Here is a 20,737-nt window from a genome sequence, read left to right as displayed (position 1 = left end):
GGGAGCGGATCCTTTGTGAATGGTTTAGCACCATCCCCTTGGTGCTGTTCTCATCACAGAGTCCTCCCAAGATCTGTTTAAAAGTGTTTAGCACCACCCCCTCACTCTGTCTTGCTCCTGCTCCCACCACGTGAGACACCTCACCCCAAACCAACCCTTTGCCTTCTGCCATTATTGGAAGTTTCCTGAGGCCTCCCCAGAAGCACAAGCCACTGTGCTTCCTGTACAATCTGCGGAACCATGAGCCAATAAACCTCTTTTCTTTATTACCCAGTCTCTGCTATATCTTTACAGCAATGCAAGAATAGACTAATACATCAGCCTCCCTTTGTGTGGCCTGAAGACTTCCTTCTGATCAACAGGAAGTAAGCAGTCGTGTTGTGTAACAACCCACAGTAAGCCTTACCAGACGGCTTGTGTGTGCCCTTTGTCCCTTCTCTTCTTTCTGCTGTTTTAGAATATGAAAATGGTAGCCAGAGCTCAAATCTCTCTGTTCCTGGGTGGCATGCTAAGTAGCCACAACATGCAAGATGGACATCTGGGTCCCTAAAGTGGCAGAGCTCCCATGCCTGGGGCTTACCTCTGGACTCCTGTGCCTAGCATCTCATTTAAACTACTGTTTTCCCCCATGAGGTGAAGCTGTTTGTTTCTCCCATTAGTACTACCACCCCAATTCCATCCTGAGAATAGGGTGCTCAAAAAACAATCCCAGCATTTTGGGAAGCTGAGGCAGGCGGATCACTTGAGCCCAGAAGTTCAAGACCAGTCTGGGCAACATAGTGAGACCCTACCCCAACAAATTTTTAATTAGCTGGGCATGGTGGTACATGCCAGTAGTTCAAGCTACTGGTGGGGAGAAGGTGAGGTAAGAGGATTACTTTAGCCCAGAATCTGAGGCTACAGTGAGCCATGATTATGCCACTGCACTCCAGCCTGGGTAACAGAACAAGACCCTGTCTCAAAAAAAGAACAACAACAACAAAAAAACATGGACAGCAATTACATCATGAAGAGGCTTCTATGCCCTCCAACCACCTGCATTGCTGTTTCATCAATGTTCTAGGCTAAATATTACACAGGTTAGAATTTGGCATAAAGGAGACAGAGAATCCCAGAAAAATTTTAAAGCTACTCTTACCCCAAGGAAAAGGTTTTGAATACTATATTTGATAACTTTCTCTTAAATTTTTAATATCACAATTGATATGGTATTTCTGTCCTTGCCCAAATCTCATGTCAATTTGTAATCCCCAGTGTTGGTGGAGCAGGCTGGTGGGAGGTGACTGGGTCACGAGGGCGGATTTCCCCCCTTGCTATTGTTGTTGTTAAACCTGGTTGTTTAGAAGTGTGTAGACCTCCCCAAGCTCTCTTCCTCAGGCTCTAGCTATGTAACACGTGCCTGCTTCCCCTTCAAAGGCCTTCCACCAAGACTGGAAGTTTCCTGAGGCCTCCCCAGCTTCCCGCATGCTTCCTGTGCAGCCTGCAGAGCTGGAAGTCAATTAAACCTCTTTTCTTTATAAATTACCCAGTCTCAGGTAGTTCTTCACAGCAATGTGAGAACAGACTAACAACAATCAACTCATGGCTCTAACACAAAAAATATAGGTAAGTTCAAAATTAACATATTACCACATCCAACTTTTTTATTCTTGAGAAAACAAAAAAGTCCAAGATCAAAGGAAAGCACCCATTTTTAGTTAAACCCTAATATCTTTCTCAGGGCTTACTGCAGTCTGGCCATATGTCAAGCAGGTCTGTCCAATGGCTTGGAACACAGACTTTTGCAGTGAAACTTTAAAAACATTACTTGAATTAGGATTACACACACACAAAAAAAACCTAAATTCTAAGTGAGCACAACTATCAGTGAGACCCTGAAATTTCAGGAAATAAACATGGTTCAAAACTCAAACTGTTCATCAAAATAATTACACAGGTCAGTCACCACTGCAGAACCATCACTGCTCAGAGGAATTGAGTCAGCAATGACGGATCTCATCATCTCTTCATTAGCACATAAGCGGTTCAACCTGGGATAAGCAAGGAGTCTCTGCAGAGGTACGAAAAATTTATCTCCAACACAGAAGGGTTTGGGAGAGTTCTCGATCTTGGCCTTCTCAACCTCTGTGAAGACTGGTCCAAAGCATGGGACAGGGGCCTTTGAGCCGCCAATGTCTTTGGGCTTATCACCCTGTTCCCCATCCTGTTCTTTCCGCCTTGGCAGGTGGCTCACTCTTAAGCTTTCCACTTGTTGGGATACCTCATTAACCAACACAAGTTTAAAGAATCTTTCCTGCTGTAAGCTCGGGTATGAGGTGGTAAAAACCTGAAGGGAAAAAACAAAACACTTATATGGAAAATACATGGAAAAATTTTCAAAGCCATCAATAACTTTTTTGCCATGTAAGAATAAATGTACATATTGAAAATATGTCAGATCCTACTAATCGTAAATGCCTCAATTATAATGGGAATCAAATTACTGACACACAGACATTAACTATCTGATTTGCTTTCTAATGCTAATGCCCAATGTCTCCCAGCCAGGTTTCTACCAAGTCACACGAACCCAGTATTTCTACTTGATATTACAGGGGAAAGGGCAAAAAAACGAAAAATGGTTCAGTTAAAAGGGAAAATGTGGGTAAATGCAGTGGCTCACACCTGTAATCTCAGCATTTTAGGAAGGTGGGGCAGGAGGACTGCTTGAGGATGGAAGATCAAGACCAGCCTGGGCAACATAGTGAGACCCTGTCTCTACAAAAGAAAAAAAAAATGCTGAGCATGGTGGTGCATGCCTGTAGTCCTAGCTACTTGGGAGGCTCAAGTGGGAGGATCGCTTGTGCCCAGGAATTCAAGGTTACAGTGAGCCATGATTGTGCCAGTGCACTCCAGCCTGGATGACAGAACAAGACCCCTAATTAAATAAATTTTTAAAGAGGGGGAGGATGTGTTTCTTCTTCTTCTCTTTAAACCAAAAGGGTCTGAGAAGTTTGTAGGCTCAAAGAGTAATGTCCTAAGCCAAGCCGGGGAGAAACTGCTGCTGGCTTTCCTTTTCACTACTGATAATCCTAACAGATTACAAAAAGAGGTTGCTGAAGTATTGCTTTGAAATATTCTGGGTGTTTTTTTGTAGAGATGGAGATCTCACTATGTTGTCCAGGCTGCACTCGAACTCCTGGGTTCAAGCAATCTTTCTGCCTTGGCCTCCCAAAGTGCTAGGATCACTGGTGTGAGCCACTGTACCCAGCCACTTTGAAGTATTCTAAGACAACCCCAGCAATCATTCCCTTTAACATGCCTTGAAACACACCAAAGGGCCAGGCAGTCTCAAAGGATACCGTAGGCTAACTTGGACAGAAGTCATGGGCCTGAAGAATTCTCCTAGGGTGAACCACAAAGCAAGGTCATTTATACTCATCTCTACTTTGGGGATTCTTACTCCCCAAAAAAGTTCACCATCCTAATGTATCTCTAGCCCTGACAGATATCTCACAAAGAATACTCACAGCTTTATAAACATGCTGATCATGCTGCTCTGAAACACATGCTTCTGTTGCCCTTCCTCCGTTTTTCTGGAAGATTCCTATCTGGGTACAGTATCCAACATTTTCAGCTCCAGCTGGTGGTTCCCCAACACCAGTAAACTCCACAGAGTAATCATAGCGATTTGCCACATATAAAGCCCTGAAACCAAAACGAGGACAGCAATCATTTTTCTAAATGTAGAGCTACTGTTAAATAAGGAACCATTTCTGGTCAGCAGTACAATAGAACATGAAAAATACAATTAACATAAATACTTCTAAGTTACAAATTCCTAATTTATTTCTATGAGAAATCAAGGCAAGGATATAGTGTCAGTTTCCAATTTACCCTAAGAATATGGAAGAGGAAAGGAACATCATGGGCAGGCTATAGGGGTGGACAAGAAGACCACAAGGGCTCAACCCAACTATCCATTTGGGTTTGCAACACCACCAGAAAACATGACTAAGCCTCAGGAGATACCCCAGGGAGCGGCATGAGGCTCATTCTCACTGCCCCAAACCTTCCCTCTGTTTTGTTCCTCATCTCCATGCCAGTACTACAGATGCCTTCACATAAAAGGTGCCCAGTGACTACACCTCCTCCCTTTCCCTACTTGCCCAAATGCAATGGTTCCTTTGTGATCTTATTACCTACTAAGTCACACGTTGGAATCAATTTTATTGGAAGAAAGTACAAAACAATTTAGGTAATGTATGTATATCAATATTTATTTCCTAAGATTTTAAACTCCAACAGGATCCCAAATAAACAAAAACCCTTCTGAACTTACCAGGTCTGAAACTCCATTCTGGTCCACTCAAATTTATGATCCGAATCTCTTAAAGTCACTGATGGAAACAGGGGATTGAATTCAGAGTTTGGTGTGCTGATGACAATCATGGATGGAGACAGGTACCCAAATACCACTTCAGGAAATCTGGCCAGATCACCTGAATCCAAATGTTCTATTCTAAAACGGTCAATAAGAAAGACATAATAAAATTTAGCTTCACCTGCACATATTTTTCTAATTGATTTATCAAAAACAATTTCCATCTGTATATCGATTTCTCCCTTCTTTGAATATGTAATAATGCTTACATGACCTAAGAACAATTCTTCAGGCCAGCACAGGGGCTCATGCCTATAATCCCAACACTTTGGAAGGCCAAGGTGGACGGATCACGCGAGGTCAAGAGTTAAAGACCAGCCTGGTCAACATGATGAAACCCTGTCTCTACTAAAAATACAAAATTTTGCTGGGTGTGGTAGCGCACGCCAGTGATCCCAGCTACTCGGGAGGCTTGAGGCAGGAGAATCGCTTGAACCCAGGAGGCAGAGGTTGCAGCAAGCCGAGATTGCACCATTGCTCTCCAGCCTGGGCGACAAGCAAAACTCAGTCAAGAGAGAAAGAGAGAAACAGAGAAAGAGTGTGAGGAGAGAGAGTGTGTGTGAGGAGAGAGAGAGAGAGAGTGTGTGAGGAGAGAGAAAGAGAAAGAGAGAGAGAGACTGAGACTCTTGTCGCCCAGGCTGGAGTGCAATAGCATGATTTCAGCTCTCTGCAACCTCCACCTCCTGGGTTCAAGCGATTCTCCTGCCTCAGCCTCCCGAGTACCTGAGATTACAGGCACCCACCACCACCCCTAGCTAATTTTTGTATATTTAGTAGAGATGGGGTTTTATCATGTTGGCCAGGCTAGTCTTCAACTCCTGACCTCAGGTGATCTGCCTACCTCAGCCTCCCAAAGTTCTGGGATTAGAGGCATGAGCCACCACGCCCAGCACAGAGGGAAATTTGTAAAAGCAAAACATACACACACTCTTAAACCTACCACCTACCCAGTAATCCCACTCACAAGTGAAGTGAAGTTTATCTTTGCACAAAACCTGTATGTGAATGTTTATAATTGTTCTCTTCATAATCACTCCAACGGGAAACAATCCAAATATCTTTAAATGGGTAAAGAATGAAAGGTGGAGCTTCCATACAATGGAATACTACTCAGAAATTATGAGGGACCAACTACTGACACACAGAAGAACTTAGATAACTCTCAAAGCCATCACAAAGTGAATGAAGATTATCTCAAAGGTTACAAACTGTGGCCAGGCGCGGTGGCTCACGCCTGTAATCCCAGCACTTTGGGAGGCCGAGGTGGGTGGATCATGAGGTCAGGAGTTCAAGACCAGCCTGGCCGACATAGTGAAACCCCATCTGTACTCAAAATACAAAAGTTAGCCAGACGCGGTGGCACGCTCCTGTAATCCCAGCTACTCGGGAGGCTGAGGCTGGAGAATGGCTTGAACCTGGGAGGCAGAGGCTGTGGTGAGCCGAGGTTGCGCCACTGCACTCCATGCACTCCAGCCTGGGCGACAGAGCAAGACTGCATCTCAAAAAAAAAAAAAAAAAAGGTTACCAACTGTATGATTCTATTGTCATCTATTCTCAAAAGGACAAAACTATAGTGATGGAAAATAAAGGAAGATGATGGCAAAGGAGTAGTACAAAATAGGTGTTTGGGTGATGGGCTGTTCTGTACCCTGACCATAGTGATGGCTACATTAAACTATGTGTGTTCAAATTCACACAACTATACCACCTAAAAATCATCAATTTTACATATTATTTTTTTAAGTTATTAAAAATAAAGTCAAAAAACAAAGTGGGGGTAAATATCTGCTATGTGTATCATATTAACTGGGCTAATTTCCCTAACATAAAAAGAAAGCATATGAATTAGTAAGAAAAATATTAACAATCCAATAAGAAAAATTCATTAAAAAAACACATAGTTCAGAGAAGTGCTCTGAACTCTGGAACAGGTGAAAATGTGATACAGGAAAAATATAAGTTGAAAGTACACTGAGATTACTTTCCTCCTAGCAGACTGTCAAAGATCAAGTAGGAAAAGACAACACTGGAAAAGTCATATGGTGAAGGGGTAGGAAAATAAACCCTCCTACATGAGCAATAGGCATGTGAATCAGTACAACTCCTAAGGAAGGCAGTTTGGCAAGGACTTCTGTGGTGGATGCTGCTAGCTGTCCACCAAATTCTACTCTATTCTTCCTCCATAGGAAGAGTTGTCACAGGCATATGGCTGCCTGTTTACAGGATCCATTTCCAGCCTCCTTTGCAGCCAGGTGTGACCACAAGCCTAAGTTCTCACAAACAGAGGGTGAATGGAAGCGATGTTTTCCCCTTCTGGGTCTTAAAAAATTTAGCATACATGCCTCTGTGATTTTCCCCTCTCCTATTAACCAGGAGAATATGTCTGTGACCCAGCTATGACCACAGATAGGTTTAACACTCCAGGGGACGGTAGAACAAGACACAGGAATTTGGTTCCTAGTGACTTCAAGGAGCCAAGTCACTGCCATTCTTAGACTAGTAAGTTATTGGTCCATAATGTGAATGTGAAATGGTGCAGCTGTTACAGAAAACAATATAAAACAGTATGGTAGTTCCTCAAAAAAATTAAAAACAGAATTACCATATGATCCAGCATTTCCATTCTGGATATATACCCAAAATAATTGAAAGCAGAGCACAAATGGATATGTGTATACCATGTTCAGAACAGCGTTTTTTACAATAGCCAAAAAGTGGAAGCAACCCAAGTGTCTATCAACAGATAAATGCATAAACAGCCTATGGTATATACATATACCATGGATGATTCAGCCTTAAAAAGAAGGAATTTCTGACATATGCTACAGCATATGGGTGAACCTTAAAGATATTGTGAGAGGTGGCATAAGCCAGTCACAAAAGTACAAATAATGCCTGATTCCACTGATAGAGACAGAAAATAGAATGGTGGCTACTGGGAGACAGGAACAGGGAGTTGTTAACAGGTTGGTAATTGTTTTGGTTTTGCAAGACAAAAAGTTCTGTGGATGGATGGTAGTGTGGCAGCATGACAATGCTAATGTATTTAATGCCACTGAACTGTACACTTAAAATGGTTGACTGTACACTTAAAATGGAAAATTCTGTTATGTGTATTTTACCACAATAAAAATAAAAATAATAGAAGAGGTACACGGGAAACTGAAACACTAACTTCAAGAAGGACAAACTGGATATATTTAAGTACGAATGATGAGACCAAAATACCTACGAGTAGATTTTCTTATTGCCAGTTGCTGTTCTAAACTTGATATATGGCTCCTTTGTTCTTCATTCAATTTTGTTTCCTATAACTAATATGTTCCAGGCAATAGAAAATACAAAAAAAATACAAAGTAAACTCTCTGCTTTGGAGGAGCAGTACATATTACTAAAAATTAGAAATCAGGCCAGGCACAATGGCTCACGCCTGTAATCCCAGCACTTGGGGAGGCCGAAGCAGGCAGACCACATGAGGCCAGGAGTTCGAGATCAGTCTAGCCAACATAGCAAAATCCCATGTCTACTAAAAATAAAAAAATTAGCTGGGCGTGGTGGCATGTGCCTGTAATCCCAGCTACTCAGGTGGCTGAGGCAAGAGAATCACTTGAACCTGGGAGGTGGAGGTTGCAGTAAGCCAAGATCATGCCACCACACTCCAGCCTGGGTGACAGAGCGAGACCCTGTCTCAAAATACATAAATGCATACATACAAACATAAATAAAAATGAGAAATCAACCTGAACGCACAACCAGGCAAAATGACCACAGAGCAAGCCCTTTAACTATTAAAAGTCATTAAGAAGCACCTATCTTAGGTTCCTAAATACCAATCCCCATTTAAAGGAAACAGAGCTCCTTTGAGAAATAAGTTATTCCAGGACCAGAGAAGGAAAAGTAGGAGGGAGGCGTGGCACATCTGGGATGTCAGAGAGTACTTACAAAAACGAGACCTATCTCAAGACTCAGGAGCCAGCTCAATGGGGCCCCCACTAGCCAACCCTGGGACAATCTGAATAAGAAAATAAGTGCAGTAATAAATCATAAACCATCAAAAAGTAAGAATTCATGAGTTCACTTACTGATAAATAAATAAGTAAGTGGGGAGAGGGAGGGCTCTTGCTCCTGGTAAAATGCCAAGGGTTGACTGGTAAATGTCTAGAGGTAGTACTGGAATTACAGTAAACATCATTTGCCTCCACTGTCATAAAGATCGGATCAAAAAAGAATCACTGATGATGCTAAATCTAGGGGGAAATACAAATGTGTGACAAAGTATCTACATGGTCTCAATATGTCTCCCTATTAGTCGTGAGAGAAAAAGGCAAAATCAAAACAGTAATTACACAGTGGAGCAAACACCTTGACCGGGGAGCAGGAGAAGGGGAATCAAAATTAATATCATCAAGGAGGGACAGATGGACATTATGTGTTTCAGATGGGAGGCCAAGAGAAAGACCCAAATAACCTCTGTGGCGTTCTGCAGTATTCCAAAGATGCAGAAGCTGAATCTAATCAATGGGAGCCCAAAATAAAAAAATATTCTTATTTAAAAATGGGGGACAGGGGACTGGTTACATAATACCCCTTGCCTTGGAAATAAGCTGAACTGTACATATTTATAGGATGCAGAGTGATAGTTTGATACATGTAGACAATGTGTAATGATCAAGTCACAGTAATGAGGATCTCCATCACCTCAAACATTTATGATTTCTTCATGCTACAAACACTCAAAATCCTCTTCTAGCTCTTTGAAAATACACAACTGTTAACTATATTCACCCTACAGTGGTGTAGAACAATAAAATTTATTCCTCCTATCTAGCTGTAGTTTTGTATCCATTAACCAATCACTCCCTATCCTCTCCTCCTTACTACCCTTCCCAGCCAATAATAATTCTACTCTACACTTAAATTTAAGCTCATTTTTTAGGTTCCCAGATATGAGAACATGTGGTATTTGTCTTTCTATGCCTGACTTATTTCACTTAATGCCCTCCAGGTTCATCCATGACAATTTCATTCCCTTTTACCGCTGAATAGTATTCCATTGTGCATATATCCTTTTTTTTTTTTTTTTTTTTTTTTTTTTTTTTGAGACGGAGTTTTGCTCATTGCCCAGGCTGGAGTGCAATGGTGCAATCTCAGCTCACTGCAACCTCCACTTCCCAGGTTCAAGTGGGTCTCCTGCCTCAGTCTCCCAAGTAGCTGAGATTACAGGCACCCACCATCACGCCCAGCTAATTGTTTTGTATTTTTCTAGAGATGGGTTTTCACCATGTTGGCCAGGCTGGTCTTGAACTCCTGACCTCAGGTGATCCACCTGCCTCAGCCTCCCAAAGTGCTGGGATTACAGGCATGAGCCACCACGCCCAGCCTAAATACCACATTTTCTTTATCCATTCATCTACTGAGGGACATTTAGGTAGATTCCATATCCTGGCTACTGTGCTGTAATAAACACTGGGGTGCAGATCTCTCTTCAATATAACTGATTTCTTTCCTTTGGATAAATACCCAGTAGTGGGATTGCTAGATCACATGGCAGTTCTATTTTCAGTTTTTTGAAAAACCTCCACACTGTTTTCCATAACGGCTGTACTAATTTACATTCACACCAATTTATATGAGTTCCCTTTCTCTGCATCCTTGCCAGCATTTATTGTCTTTTTAATAACAGCCATTCTAAATGGGATGAGATATCTCACTATGGTTTTGAGTCGCATTTCCCTGATGATTAGTGATGTTGAGCATTTTTTCATCTACTTGTTAACCATCTGTATGTCTTTTGAGAAATGTCTATTCAGGTCCTTTGCCCATTTTTAAATTATTTGGGGTTATTTTTTTGCTGTTGAGATTCTCGTATATTCTAGATATTAATCCCTTGATGAATACTTTGCAAATATTTTCTCCCATTCTACAGGTTCTGTTCACTCTATTCTTTGCTGTGCAGAAACATTTCAGTTTCGTATAGTCCCATTTGTGTATTTCTGTTTGTAGCCTGCGCTTTTATAGTCTTACTCAAAATCTTTGCCTAGACCAATGTCCTAAAGCATTTCCTGTTTTCTTCTAGTAGTTTTATAGTTTTGGGTCTGCAATTAACTCTTTAATCCATCTTGAGTTGATGTTTGTATCAAGTGAGAGATAGGGGTCTAATTTCACTCTGCATAGGGATATGGAGTTTTCCCAGTACCATTTATCGAAAAGGGTGTCCTTTTGCCAACGTATGTTGTTGGTGTCTTTGTTGAAATCAGTTGGCTGTAAATGCATGGATTTATTTCTGGGTTCTCTCTATTCTGTTCCATTGGTCTATGTCTCTGTTTTTATACCAGAACCACGATGTTTTTATTGCTACTGCTTTGTAGTATATTTTCAAGTCAAGTAGTGTGAGGCCTCCAACTTTTAAACTGAATTTTTCAGTAGAGGCAAAGGGCCATGGGTACACCCTTACTTGACTCAGGAAAAAGAAAAAAAACTCTAAAGGGAGATGGAGGAGGGGGAAACAGAAGAGGGAGGGTGCAATGTACAAATTATTTAAAAAGTGAGGAAGATGTTAACATCTGGATAAAGGGGGGTATAGGTATTCTTGGTACTATGTATTTATGGCAATTTTTATCTGTATACTTGAAATTTCTAAGTAAAATGCTGGAAAAGCAGAGTAAAAAGATATTCCCAACCAATGAGCAGTTTTCCTTACAATAATCAAGACCTAAATATTTAGGACACTAAGATCACTGAGACTTATTAAGGTTTTGCAAATGAACAGTTATACAGTATATCAGTTTAAAACTTACAATTCAATACACGTTATCAAGTCAAATCCAAGCAAACGAGAGTCTCTCTCCACGACCGAGCCATGATACAATATGATGGTCAAATTCAGATCCCGAGGTTTCAGAAAATCCCCCATGAAAGGAGCTAACGAATCCCTGCAAAATAATTATTGAAGAAACTTTCTGAACATAATCTATTTGAAAATTCTCACCAGCTACAGAACTCAGATCCTCTGACAATTATCTTCTACCTCTATTGATGTAAGTCTGCCATGGCCTGTTTTCTTTGTCTTGATATATTAAACACCAGGTTATGGGGAAACTTCCTCTCACAGTGGGAAGCTACTGGCCAATGAAAAAAAGATTTTGAATATTTAATATTGTTATATTGTTTTCATTTGTAATACTTTTGGTTTTCCAGCTTACTTTGATTCAGTGATTTTGAGATTTTTGTTCTTTAGAAAAAGAATATTCTTCAAGCAATCTGTGGAAATCTAATGTATATATACTATATGCACAAGAGATAGGAGAAATGCTATGGTTCAAAATGGAGGTGGTGGCCTGGAGCCTTGGCCTCAGTGTTCTGGGGCATTTTAAATTCTCTGCTATAAATTATCATAGTGTCCAGCATTGAAGTGATGAGATTCTGCTATCTGAATTTTAGTTTGCAATGCTTTGAGTATTATAATCATTTAACTGAGGCTATACTTTAAGTTGGTAGCAATAAAATGCAGGTATTTTTAGTGTTATGGCAAAGCCTGATCATTCAGTGAGATGAAAATCCCTAATAGCCAATCTTTTAAAACAAGTATAAAATCAACACTTTCTCTAAACTCAATTAAAAATGCCATTAGTTTTAGATTAATGCATAATTCTTTCAGAAAGTAGGTATTACCCTCTCCATCGTAATTTATCCTCATTAATATCTACTCCAACAAGCAATTCAATGCATGGATTGACTTTTAGCAGCCTTAAGAGTGAAGTATCACCACATCCCAGGTCTGCAACCTGTAGATGAGACAGAATGTTATTTCAAAGACATTTATAGCCAGAGAAGCATGATCAAAAACTTTTTTTTTGAGGAGGAGAGAGGGGAGTATATATCAGTAATAAAATAATAAAAGTATTATATGGAAGGATATTTTTGGCAGAAGATTCTACACACACACACACACACACACACACACACACAAATTAACCTGAGACTTTATAAGCCCACAGGCAAATTTCTTTTTGATCATATTAAAATAGAAAGGTCCATTCCTATTCCAGAACAACTGTTACTGTCTATATTGAACTAATGAGAAACAATTAGGTACACAGTTTTCCCATTCAGAATCAGAATTTGGAGTCTTATTCTCAGCATATTTCAGCAAACAAAGCTTTCTAAAACTTTGCTTTCACCCCTCACACATTTATTTGATTAAACAATTACCTCAAACCATCTGAAATTCCATACTGAACTTTGAGCTGCCAAAAAGCCAATTTTAGATGATTTACCTGAATACACATGCATAGATGGCTACAAAGACATAAACTAATACCTGCGCCTTTGTGTGCAAATGTAGAAACAGTAGTGGTGCAGTTAAGGGAAACCTTCACACACAGGAATCTTCACTAAGTCTTCAATATTAAGCAGAAAAAGAAAGCTTTCATCTAGAAATTCACCTTACCCGCATCTAATTCACATGCAATTCATTAGTATAGTAACCAGGTATGGATGTATGTATGTAGATTGTATGCAATTATGACTTTCCTCTGAAGTTAACTGAGTAGGCTCACTATGATCTGATTTTCTTTTTGAGACGGGATCTTGCTCTGTTGCCCAGGCTGGAGTGCAGGTGGTAACAGCTCACTGCAGCCTCAATTCCTTGGGCTCAAGGGATCTTCCCACCTCAGCCTCCTGAGTAGCTGGGACTACAGGCACGCACCACCATGCCCAGCTAATTTTATTTTTTGTAGACACAGGGTCTCACTATGGTGCCAGGTTGGTCTCAAGCTATCCACCTGCCTCAGCCTCCCAAAGTGCTGGAATTACAGGTGTAAACCATCGCACTCGGCCCATTATCATCTAATTTTGAAAGAACCACAATAGCTGTGGCTACAATACCAGTTTGCCCGATATTCTAACTAAATGCTCTAGAAATACAGTACCTACAAGATCATATCCAACTACAAAATCTCAAGATTTTCTTCACATTTGAACCTGACAATGCTGAATTCTATCTGAGCCCTGTGTTTCTGGTATCTGCTAAAGGAATCCACCTATGCTTTGTGTTCCAGGAAAGGGCTCACTGCAAAGAACCAAAGAACGACCCTCCTCCATAAAACTTAGATAAGATTCCTTGTGTTTCCATTCTTTGCCTCAAATGATTATCATGAATACTTGTCCCCACTGATCAATGGGAAGAAAATTCCTTTTTTAACCATACTTTATTCAAACTTTCCTTCTTCCCCAGGGCCTTGAACTTTAGTCTGAGGAAACAGCCCCCTCCTTAAGGCTCCCCATTCTACTGTCCTTTCAAACCACCCTTTCATCCCACCTCCCTAGTTTCTAGCTTTGTTCACTTCTCCAGTAAAAGAAAAACCTATTTTGCTTAACTCTTAAGACACTTGCAGATCTTGTGGTTACGGCATTCTCCCTATTGCAGTAATCCCTGTGAAAAGTCTCTCCATACTAATCCATTTGACAAAACACCTCATAAGACTAGTCTACTAGTCTTAATAATTAAATGTTTGGAAAGAGAAATACCTACCTTCTTAGGCTCATGTTGATCCACTAAATTTTTAACGAACTGGTACCGCTGTCTGTATAGTGGAGGTTTAAACTGAATTGCCGTCTCCCTGGGAACTTCTTCAAAATTACCGTCAACCACACTACTGCACTAAAGTTCACAAACAAAAAAAGACAGGTTCTAAATCATGCATGACTTCAGAAATTAAATAAGGGGCAAAGAAAAAAAAAACCCTTTATTTCCCCCAATCACTTTGAAAAACACACTGGCCTTCACATACCCCTTGTCCTAAAATCATTAGGTAGCGCTGCATTTCCTCCACAGTTCATCTAAGCATCCTCATGCCTTTTATTACGTGAGAATCTGGCTCTATGCTCCCTATAGCTTAGTTTCAGCTGAAGGGAACATTACTAATGAATGTATTCAATGAAAACAATTAGAAGACTCCTAACCACAAGGGACATTTTATGAAGTGAGTTGCCAAAGCCTGTGGTCCAAGTAGGCAGGAGGCTGGAAAATATTTATAATGACTGAAAAAATATATATATATATTATATATATATTTTATATATATATTTTATATATATGTAAAATATATATTATATATTTATATATAAAATATATATTATATATTATATATATTTATATATATAATATATATTATATATTTTTTATATATAATATATATTATATATATAATATATATATTATATATAATTTAAAATATATATATAATATATATATATATATATTTTTTTTTTTTTTTTCCTTCTCCAAGACAGAGTCTTGCTCTGTCACCCAGGCTGGAGTGCAGTGGCGCGATCTCAGCTCAATGCAACCTCTGCCTCCCTCCAGGTTCAAGCAATTCTCCTGCCTCAGCCTCCCGAGTAGCCCGGATTACATTACAGGCACATGCCACCATGCCTGGCTAATTTTTGTACTTAGTGTTGGGCAGGCTCTTCTTGAACTCCTGACCTTGTGATCCGCCCACCTCCCAAAGTGCTGGGATTATAGGCGTGAGCCACCACACCTGGCCAACACTCTCTCTTTTTAAGTGAGACCCCTGGCCAACACTCTCTCTTTTTAAGAGAGGTGGGGTCTCACTATGTTGCCCAGGCTAATTTAAAATTCCTAGGCTCAAGCAATCCTCCTGCCTCAGCCTCTGAGTAGTTGGGCATCTGTAGGAACATTCCACCACGCCAGCAAAAGACTCTCTCCCTGACCAAACTTTAGTCAGGTTCCTCTGAGCCATCTTCTTAAATAGACCTCAAACCTGGCCCCAATCCTATCTTTGGGCTGCCTAACCCGGTTTTAATAAGAATACTTCTAAGTCACTTTAGACAGAATCTTCTACCCCGGCTATCTGATCACGCTATGTGGTCAAATTCTTCATCTTCGCAATGTTCTTATTGCAACAGTCCTCAATAAAGTCAGACTAATTTTTTCTTTACTATGACCCCAAGAAAAAAACAGGATTTATAAGATTAATCTGTAACAGCTGTTACTGTTCCTACACAGCAGTATTATAAAAGTAGTCCAAAGGGTATCTGATATCTGGTGTAGCACTGTTCAATAGATAAATACAAGTAGGCAACTTTCTTGTAGCCCAATAATTGGAATTATAATTGGAATTGGAATATTTAACCCAATATATCGAAAATATAATTTCCATATAAAATCAATATAAAAGTGAGATTTTAGATTCTTGTTTTTCACATTGTCTTCAAAATCCAGTATGCTATATATTTTGTACTTCTGCATCTCAGTTCCAAAAGTTTCATCAGAAATACTTGTCTGTATTCGATTTAAAAACTTTACATTTAAAATATACATTCACGTACCCAAGTTATTCCATACTTTTTTCCAATAATGTAATCAAATATCCATTTTTAAACTTAAAATTAAAAATGAAGTTATGAGACCGGGTGCTCAGCGCTGCAGTGAGCCATGACTGGGCCAGTGCATTCCAGCCTGGGCAACAGAGCAAGACCCTGTCTTTAAAAAAAAAAAAAAAAAGTTAAAGTTCGGTTCCTCAGTTCCACTAGCCACATTTCAAATGCCCACTTGCCATGTGTAGCTACTGGACAGCAGGGAGCTACACCCTAGATACTCCCAATGTGGTTTCCAAACCAGTGGCATCTTCACCTAGAAACTTCAGAAACACAAAAGCGTGGGCGTCACCCGTCTTAGACCTCCTTAAACAGAATCTGCAGCTTAACAAAATCCCTGGGTGATCCATATGCATGATCACACTGGGGAAACACTACTTAGAGTGTTTTTAAAATAATTTTGCTACTTTAACAGCTAGTGATAAAAATAAAAACATTTACTTACATACACCAAGTGTGACTCTTTCATCTATGTATACCCTTGTTTACCTCAACCAACACCCCAGGAAATGCTAGGACCTAAACGTGATCAATTTTGCTTGCAATTATCTCACAATACATCCCGGTGATAATTCTTAAGAGTCAAATACACAGCTAAGAAGGGTGGCATTACCTGTAGATTATTTTCTTCCATTTTGTTTCCAAGTTTTGTTGAAACAAAAATGAAGATTTATCCTTCAGGCTCTATTTGAGAGAATCAACACTGACTCAGCTGTAATAAATACAAAACCGTTTTTGTAAAGAGTTGCCTGAAGGAAATAGCTGCTTAGTTCAGTAAGGAAGAAGGAAAGCCTCTTTCTTACTCCTTACTGCAGTATATAATTTAAATAAAACGCTTAAAAGTAAATAATAAATTCACCTCTGGGTACTCAAAAAAGAAAAGAAAAAAAAAAAACCACGAAAGCAGGACTGGAACAGATATTTATACACCGAAGTTCATAGCCGCATTATTCACAGCAGCCAATCTGTGGATTAAATGTGGACTACCATTTAATCCACAGAATGTATCCAGTATTTTTTCAGACATTCGCAAACAGGCTCAGAAAGCGTAACTTTTCACTATCTCAAACCCTACTGAGAGCAAAAACACTCATCCTTTCCCTTTACTATCATTAATAGTTCAATTAGATACAAACGGAGCAATCTTAGGAGTTCTGCCCATTTCATTGCTAAGACCCTCAACTTCAAATTTTTTCAAGAATTTTTCCACGCATCGTCAAAATGAAATTTCGAGGGGGAAAAAAGTGTCCTTGATAAACCAGAGATGCTCCAACATCTGTCCAATTCTCTCACGAACTTGAATTTAAATTTTGGTTCTCTATTGCACATGTGTCTCCAATAACTAGACTTTAGTCTCGAATCTAGGCAACATGTTAGTCACCAACTTGTATTACGAAACCCTGCTCACTGAAGCCAACGCTTCTGTCTTTGTAATGGCCGTCGCTTCCATCACCTTGCGGTAAGAAACATGCCCAACCGAAAAAGCAAAGCTCGGCGCCGTGCCGCCGGCGTCCTCAACTCAGAGCCGCCCTGACGCCCGCGCACGCGCGGCCTTGCTGCGTGACGCTACCGCCGCGGCTACGCCGGCGCCCACACCTGCGCCTGGGCTTCCTCGCGGGGCTCGCCAACCTCGTGCGCTCTCACGGTCGGCCTTGGGCCCCGGGAGTCCCATGGTGCGCCGAGCTCTGTCCCTCTAGGCTCTCGGTTCCGAGGCGTCGGTTTTGCGTCTGGTAACGGCCGCTGTGGCGTATGCCCGGAAGCCATTTTCGAGGTCCTCGTCCGAACCTTGGCGGCGAGGACCCCTGCGCCCGCCGCGCCGTTGACCCCGCTAGCGTGCGGCTGCGACCCGGCACGGCACGGCACGGCACGGCACGGCCGCTATTGGCGGAGGCCCCCGACTCCGAGCATGTCCGCAGACCGCGAGCCGAGAGGCGGCTTGGGCGGCTGTTGGGTTCGTGGCGCTCCCGAAGCGTGGCAAAGGCCTAAAAACGGTCTCGGCCAGCGGAAGGCGGCAAGAGGAGGAGCAAGGCTCCACGCGAGGCGGCCGGCGGATGGAGTCCCAGTCAGCCTCCGCTTTGATCCCAGAGCAGTCCACGGGAGCCTTAAAGGAATGTAGGCTGGGTGAAGTTGGCCCAGTGATACCTGCGCTCAGAAAAACGTTCTTTCCGCTCCCAACGCCCCGTCCCCCACCCCCGCCACCCGACCCCCGAAATAGTTTTACCCGAGTGTTGTGGATAGAACTGTCAGATCTCTTAGAAAAGTTACTGTATCCTGCCATCCTTCCCTCTGGAGACTCTACTTAATATATATAAGTACTTTTTTACCTGTGTGTGATGGAAGAGTATTAGGGGGGTGAGGAGAGGGACGAAGCTGCCTTCTTTAGGGAAAAAAGATTGACATATTTTAAAAGATGCAAAAGCTGATGTTTTTATGACTGAATTAATAGCCTATTAATATGCCATAAATGATATATTGGAACTGTATTTTCAAACATTTAACACCTACTATGAGCAAAGCACTGCTAACACCTTAAGGGTAACACAGTGATAAATTACACCAATCTTATTTTTGGTATTTGGGGGTCTACTGTCATGGGTAAAGAAGTACATAACTAACAATAAGCTTCAAAAATTCAATTGTAAGGCCGGGCTTGGTCGCTGCCGCCTGTAATCCCAGCACTTTGGGAGGCAGGCGGATCACTTGAGCCCAGGAGTGTGAGACCCCGTCTCCCAAAAAAAAGAAATTAGCTGGGCATGGTGGCGCCTGCCTGTGGTCCCAACTATTTGGGAGGCCGAGGCCAGAGGATCACTTTAGCCCAGGAGTCCGAGGCTGCAGTGAGCTATGATTGCACCACTGCACTCCAGTCTGGGCGACAGAACCAGACCATGCCTCAAAAGAAAAAAAACTCAATGATAATTTCACATTACAGTTTGAGAGATTCCTGTTGACTTGGGGAAACTAGTTTTAGCAGACTGTCTTCATTAAAGGAGTGTACACCTTACTACAGGATATAATTTAAAAGAGAACGTTTGAGAGTAAATAATAATTTCGCTTCTGGGTATGTACTCAAAGCAGGAATTCAAACAGGTATTTGTACACCAAAGTTCGTAACAGCATTATTCACAGTAGCCAAAATGTGGAAACAACCCGAATGTCCATTAAAAGATGAATGAATAAGCAAAATGTGATATAAACATATGATGGAATATTCAGCCTTTATTTTTCCAATCACAGAGTTTCAGGAAAATCAACCTTTAAAAGGAGTAAAATTCTAACATTTGCTGCCACATGGATGAATCTTGACATTATGCTGAGTGATATAATCAGTCACAGAAGGACAAATATTGCATGATTCAGTTTATATGAGGTACCTAGAGTGGTCAAATTCATAGAGACAAAGTAGAATGGTGGTTTCTACGGGCTGGGAGAAGGAGGGAATTGAGAGTTGTTTAATGGGTGATGGAAAATTTTGTAGATAGGATGGTTGCGCTGAATGCCACTGAACTTAAAAATTGTTAAGATGGCTTTATGTATATTTAACACAGTTTCAAAAGTTTAAAGGAAAATTTAAAAGCTATTAAATTATGTATACAGCATTCCTGGGACGAGGGTTTTTGCCTCACCTGCTGGTCAATCCATTTATCAACTTGAACTCCTCAGGTCCAGTTCCCTCTCCAAATTTGCCTATTTCATCATTCTCCTGGCCTCCTACTTTTACTACAGTCTGAAAAATCATCCTTGGCTCTATCCACTTCTGTCCTTCCCACACTTGGACAATCACCAAATTTTGACCTCTTCAAGCTGTCATCTACCATCTGTTCCTTCCCACAGCTAATAGCTTAGCCTTTGTCGTCTCATTTTGTCATTATAACTCATCTTCCCTTCATATACCAGGTAAGTCCTACTGAGTTACAGACCGTGTAATGTCTTTTTAGAGTGGATTTTAAGTCAAATAGGCCTTAAATCCTGATTTTACTATTCCTGCATAACCTTTGGAAGTTGACATCCTCTCTGAGTGGTAGGGGTTTTTTTAAAGTTGAAAAATGAGAGTTAAACAATTACTTATTTGGTAAATGTGTAGAGTATTTATTATGGATCAAGCACTGGTTTGAATTAAAAAGATAGATAAAGATGCTTTCGTAGCTTTTACAGTCCAGCAGGTGTAGGTGTCTGGCACACCATAGGTAATCAAGAGTTATCCTGGACTGAGTGAGGTGGCTCATGACTGTAATCCCAGCAGTTTGGGAGGCTGAGGCAGGAGGATGGCTTGAGGCTAGGAGTTCAAGACCAGCCTGGGCAACATAGTGAGACCTGTCTCTACAAAGAAAAAAACATTATCTGGCTGTGCTGGCAGGTGCCTGTACTCCTAGGTACCCAGGAGGCTGAGGCAGGAGGATCGCTTGAGCCTGGGAGTTTGAGGCTGCAGTGAGCTGTGATCATGCCACTGTGCTTCAGCCTGGGCAACAGAGTGAGACCCTGTCCTAAAAAAAAAAAAAAATTTATTTCAAAATTTAAATTATTTTTTTTTTTTTTGAGACAGAGTCTGGTTTTGTCACCCAGGCTGGAGTGCAGTGGCTCAATCTCGGCTCACTGCAACCTCCACTTCCCAGGTTCAAGTGATTCTCCTACCTCAGCCTCATGAGCAGCTGGGATTACAGTCATGCACCACCATCCCAGCTAATTTTTGTATTTGTAGTAGAGACACAGTTTCACTATGTTGGCCAGGCTGGTCTCGAACTCCTGACCTCAAGTGATCCACCTGCCTCAGCCTCCCAAAGTGTTGGAATTGCAGGTGTGAGCCATCACGCCTGACTAATAATAATTTTTTAAGTTACTCTGGATGCCAGCTTGAGCCTGATGCTTAACAGGATAGAATATCTGGAGGTCTTCAGAAGAGGGTGATTGTATATTCCA

At 41.1% G+C, this 20,737-nt stretch overlaps 1 protein-coding gene across 4 annotated transcripts; it reads right to left on the bottom strand.

Annotated features, from left to right (window-relative positions):
- Positions 1-1,617: 1,617 nt before the first annotated feature.
- Positions 1,618-17,630, bottom strand: HENMT1 (HEN methyltransferase 1). 4 transcript variants are annotated; one of them, XM_015146339.2, is made up of 8 exons: positions 17,232-17,627; positions 16,437-16,535; positions 13,956-14,084; positions 12,095-12,207; positions 11,221-11,355; positions 4,322-4,501; positions 3,510-3,687; positions 1,618-2,326 (listed from the first exon to the last, which is right to left on the bottom strand). In XM_015146339.2, exons 2-8 carry the CDS (start codon positions 16,455-16,457, stop codon positions 1,901-1,903), a joined length of 1,182 nt encoding a protein of 393 aa, XP_015001825.1. In that variant the 5' UTR covers positions 16,458-16,535; positions 17,232-17,627; the 3' UTR covers positions 1,618-1,900.
- Positions 17,631-20,737: the final 3,107 nt, after the last annotated feature.

Source organism: Macaca mulatta, chromosome 1 (genome assembly GCF_049350105.2).
Source record: "Macaca mulatta isolate MMU2019108-1 chromosome 1, T2T-MMU8v2.0, whole genome shotgun sequence".
In the NCBI taxonomy this organism is placed as follows: domain Eukaryota; kingdom Metazoa; phylum Chordata; class Mammalia; order Primates; family Cercopithecidae; genus Macaca; species Macaca mulatta.
This window is presented reverse-complemented; position numbering and strand designations above follow the sequence as displayed.

Bases quoted from the DNA above. Each gene is read 5' to 3' on its own strand.
- HENMT1 (XM_015146339.2), bottom strand. From the start codon at position 16,457: ATGGAAGAAAATAATCTACAG. The intron at 4,502-11,220 runs GTAAGTTTTAAA...TGACCGTTTTAG, and splicing joins TTGATAACGTGTATTGAATT to AATAGAACATTTGGATTCAG. The intron at 2,327-3,509 runs GTGAGTATTCTT...TTTTCCCTTCAG, and splicing joins ATCAGCATGTTTATAAAGCT to GTTTTTACCACCTCATACCC.